At 33.9% G+C, this 5,170-nt stretch overlaps 1 protein-coding gene across 4 annotated transcripts in view; it reads right to left on the bottom strand.

Annotated features, from left to right (window-relative positions):
- Positions 1-5,170, bottom strand: part of ERO1B (endoplasmic reticulum oxidoreductase 1 beta) — a 73,113-nt gene that overhangs the window by 48,421 nt on the left and 19,522 nt on the right. For all 4 annotated transcript variants that reach the window (XM_004372795.3, XM_023727991.1, XM_023727992.1 and 1 more), the window contains exons 3-5: positions 4,955-5,038; positions 3,523-3,564; positions 1,920-2,002 (exon numbers count right to left, since the gene is read on the bottom strand). In XM_004372795.3, the coding sequence (XP_004372852.1) occupies positions 1,920-2,002; positions 3,523-3,564; positions 4,955-5,038 (209 nt within the window). The remainder of the gene's footprint in view (positions 1-1,919; positions 2,003-3,522; positions 3,565-4,954; positions 5,039-5,170) is intronic.

Here is a 5,170-nt window from a genome sequence, read left to right as displayed (position 1 = left end):
TTTCATCTTCTTTAGCTCTCTGCTCAAATATCCTATTATCACTTGGCCTTCCCTGACCACCCTCTCTAAAATATTGCCAGCACCCTCACTCCTAGCCCTTTCTCTATCCCTCTTCCCCGCTTAATTTTTCTCCCTAGCACTCAGCATCATTTTACTTACTTCTCATGTACTTTATTTGTTTATGGAGCCCTGGTTAAGCGTCTGGCTGCTACCCAAAAGGCTGGCACTTTAAATCCACCAGCCGCTCCTTGGAAACCCTATAGGGCAGTTCTACTCTGTCCTATAGGGTCGCTATGAGTTAGAATCGACTCAGCAGCAATGCCTTTGATTTGGTTTTGGTTTACTTGTTTACTGGGTATCTCTTCCCACTTGGATAAAGCTACACAAAAGCAGGAATTTTGTTTATCACATACACTACAGTTTCCTAGTACCCTAGAATAGTGCTTGCCATATTATAGGCATTCACACATTGTTGAATGAATAAGAAACTCAAATGTCCAATAAACAAAAGGAAAAAAATTCAACCTCACTAGTAAGCAACAAAATAAAATTAAACAATTACACAAAAAACAAAAAATTAAACTTTTTCACATCCATCAAAAATTATCAACTTTTGGCAAGGATTTAGAAAACAAAACAAACTCGCCGTGCTGGAGGCAGTATACATATACATTCACACAAGGACTTTGGCAAGCCATTAGGCAGGATCTAGAGCAACTGCAAATGGACAATCTTAAAATCCAGCAACTTTTCTTTTAGTGTGTACAGAAAAACATATTCAAGGGTGCTCAAGGTAGCAAGGTGTGTAGAAGTGAAAACAATCTACATGTCCATCGGTAGCGGAACAGAATAAGACAAATCTCAATGCTTCAACATGAATAGATCTGGAAAGCAAAATGTACATTGAAAAAAGGAAAACTGCCGAATGTTAAGTGCTGTATTATATCATTTATATAAAAGAAAAGTAAAACCAGGTACACAAAATAAAACTATATATTATTTATAATTATACATATGTGGTGTAAGAAAAAAACACATGGACTGGATATACATCAAATTCATGACAGTGGTTGCCTCTAGAGAAGAAGGAATGAAAATAAAATTGGGAAATAGGGCATGGGGACTTCAAATTTATCTGTGATGGTTCTCATTTCTTAAAAACATGGTAGACAATGTTATTATTCAGTTTGAGTGGAGGATATGTGAGTATTTATTATATTATCCTTTGTACTTTTCTGTGTTAAAATTCTTCAATAAATAATACATAAGACTAATTTTATTATAATTCTTTAGAAATTATAATACATAAATACAAATCTAAACAAACAGGGACATTGAAAAGAATTTTTGCACTATTCTATACCCCCCAACTACAGATATATTCAGTCATTTTACATTACATAATCTGAGACCACTTATAAATTATTATGCTGAGCTACAAAAGCAGGTTTCTGTTTAGTACTAACGAGGAAAAATGAACAGAAAAAAATTATATGAAATGTAATGGTTATAATTAATAGTAAACTTTTATCACTCAAAATATAACATATACGTTGAATTACAATTTATAAAAGACATAAAGGTTCAAGCCCCTTTTCCCATAATATTCAGGAAAAATGAGCCAATAAGCCCTGCTAGCTGAACAATCTCCCAAATTTCTATTTTTTAACAGATTTACTACTGATGATACATTCTAGAAATTTAAGGACAAATCAGCCAAAAGGGAGCAAAGCTATTGTGGGGTTTAGGATAAAAATTAACTTTTTCCTCCTTTTAAAAATTTATTAGTTGAAAATTTAATGGTTAGCAAAAGTTTTATCAAAATTATAACACAAAATTTTTAGAAATTATAACAAAAACAGAAAATTTCTGGTATAAATAATGGAATATTTTCTTAATACTATGAAATTAAAACTTACCTTAATGTGCTGTTAATTGCTCCCAGTTTATTAGCTTGCTCACAATCTTCTAATTCTTTGGTATCATTTGCCATTTTCAAGTACTGCAAAGAAGTTCATAAGTAAGTTTAAAATAATAATTATCTTTATTTCAGGTTCCGCTGGCAGAATAATCAACCTGTCAGTGATCATATATACTAAATGTAGACACATCCTATTACTAAAATCCCTTATATATGTAAGAAATGCAAACTAAAATGAGGCACAAAATTTCCATCTATTAAATAAGCAAAGACATTAAAAAATAACAATTAGTATTGATGTGTTGGTGATACTGTAAATTGAGAAAACCCTCTTGGGAAAGTAATTTGACAATATATATCTAGGGTTATAAAAATGCATAAACCCTTGAACCAGCAATCCCACTACTGAGACCACATCCCAAGGCAACAATTAAAAAATAAAAAGAGGTACAACCACTTTAGTAAGTCATCTGGTATTGTCTCATAATGCTGACATAGTCATACCTACCCTATGACCCAGCAATTCTATTTCTAGATATAGATCTAGAGAAACTCTTGCATGTGTGCACAAGGACACAAAGGACAAAGATGCTAGTGCAGCATTGTTTGTAATAGCAAATACTGGAAACAAGTGTTCATCAATAGAGGAATGGCTAACTTGTGATATGGTCATACAATTGAATACTACATAGCTGTTAAGATACATGAACAAGATCTATATGTGTCAACAGAAAGAAAAATCTCAAAAGTATAATGCAATATAAAAATACAATATCATTTTTAAAATGTTACACAAAATAATCTATATATTACTGTGGATACCATGTGCAATAAAAGTATAAAACCATAGAAGGATCAACATCAACTTAAAAAAAGTCGTCGGCTCTGGGGAGGAAGGAAGTAGAATGCAATTGGGAAGAAGTTCAGGGAGGGTTTCACTGTCTTTATACTGTTGTATTTATTTATTGTAGATCTGAAACAAAAATAAAAGAGTACAAACAAAAGGCCACATGGGGAGAGAGAAAGAAGAAAATGGAGAGAGGATGCACAAGAAGGAGGTAGAGAGAGACAGTACAATGATCTTTATATATACAATAGTGAAAAACTAGAAGTATACTGTCATCTAAAAATACATAGAGTAAATCATGATATGTTCATAAGAGGAAAGGGTAATCTTGAATAAAGGAATATTTTTAATATCATTTGAAAGTACTCTGCTCAAAATATCTTTATAATTAGTACTATCTAAAAAATATAATCCTGAAAATAATAGGTTGACTAGTTGAAACAGAAGACTAAAAATACCTGGGTGATAAAACACCTGTTGATCTGACACTATAATTACACTTTATAGCTCCTCTAGAGGTTCCAAAAACAGAACTGAAGTAAATTTAAAAGAAGCTATATAATTTAATTGTAAAGGAGCAAAAATGTACAACCTCTCTGCTTACTGCAAGAAATTAAGGATTTGGGATTCTGAGACAAAATGTCTCTATTCCCAACTAACCATATTATGGTTCTCTACCACAACCATTGTGGAGCAATAAATGGTAAGCTTCGCTATATAAAGCAGAAATATTCAAGGAAGAAAAGTGACTCACCTTATTAGAACTCCCAGCTTTAATTCCAACTGGAATTTTACTCTTAAAAGAAAGACAACACAAAAGTTTAAAAAGTGTTCTTTACGTTTTTTTCTTTTCTTTTTTTTTAACATGATTTCAATCTTTTATTCAATAAATATTTATTAAGTGTTTAGTTTACTCTTTGGAAGGCTCTGTCCTACATGCTGGGGAAATTTTTCCTCTTGTTAAGCTTTTGTTATCGATCTCAACATAAAAGAATGAAAGATAAATGGGAATGACCAAAAGGTGAGATGAGATCCAAGCCAGCTTCCCCCCAGAGCCAGGTAAAAAGCCTCCCTCGTCAAGGCAGGGAGGTGCTCAGTGGACTGATCACACCGTGAGCCAAACCAAAACAAAACCAAAGCCAAACCACTCTGACTCGTGGTAACCCCATGTGAGTCAGAGTAGAAATGTGCTCCATAGGGTTTTCAATGGCTGATTTTTCATAAGTAGATCTCCAGGCCTTTCTTCCTATCTGCTTCTGGGTGGACTCGGACCACCAACCTCTTGGTTAGCAGCGACCATGTTACCCGTTTGCACCCACAGGGACTCCTGTCAACCAGCAGCTCTGCCTAAGATGTATGGACCTGCAGAAGGACCCCTTCTGCACCAAATCATTGCCAGGATGCAGTTCTTCCCTCTGAGTGAGGGAATTATCTGAGAAGTGCAATAAAGCAAAGTGCAATAACAACAAGGTATGCTTTTACATATTTTTGCAAATTTATTCTTGAAGGAAAATAAAGACAAGAGTAATTTTTCTTTTTTTACATTTTCCCTTTAGGAAGGGTATCGATCCAGCTGGTCTTTTCCTATTTTTAAGGACAATCACACTAGGAGTAACTGATAAGGTTTAAGAGGCAAAAAGTGAAATGAAACCATAGCTTACAACTAATTACTGCTGAAGGAGAAAAGTATAGTTAAGCCAGATGTAAAAAGTCTAAAATGCAGCATTCCTTGGCAATAAGTATAGCCTTTTTTTCTTTTATTTAACAAGATCAAGTGAAGACCTAATTCCAAGCCTGAAATACATTTGAACTTCAGAGTTCAGTGTCATTTTCTTTGCCTATGAAAATGTTACAGATTCAATAAAGCATTAAATAAGTGTTAGCCAATTGTACATCCAGTCCTGGAATAGGCCTCTGATTTTCCATCAGACTACACTTCTACATCAATCACCAATATACTGGATATAAGAGTGTCTTCAAACCCACTTTGGTGGCAAGAATAGAATAAATCCTCAATAATCTGGTTAAAAAGGGGAACTGAGAGCATATGAATTTGTTGACAAGCCTAAAATCTATCAACATTAGCCAAAAACATAGAGTTCATGCTTATCTAAAAGTCCAAGAGAAAGCAATTTTCACATAAAACTGAACATTTTCCCTATTTATCTTATTTTTATTTATTTTACCTCCGGACAGGGTTCCACATGACAGTCTTTTATTGAACAATGGCCATCTTCAGCCCAGAAAGGACACGGTCGCTTTAGGTTAACCTTAAGAGAGAGAATGAAAGAATTAATGTTAGTAAACATGTATTATAATTATGGAATGCTCTCTAAAGTGCCACTGTGCTAGGCACTAGTAATTTGGTGGTGAATAAGAAGGAAAAGTTTCCTGTCCTTGTC

Source organism: Trichechus manatus, unplaced genomic scaffold, assembly GCF_000243295.1.
Source record: "Trichechus manatus latirostris isolate Lorelei unplaced genomic scaffold, TriManLat1.0 scaffold00021, whole genome shotgun sequence".
NCBI classification, from domain to species: domain Eukaryota; kingdom Metazoa; phylum Chordata; class Mammalia; order Sirenia; family Trichechidae; genus Trichechus; species Trichechus manatus.
Note: the sequence above shows the minus strand (reverse complement) of the source record. Positions and strands in the feature narration are given on the sequence as shown.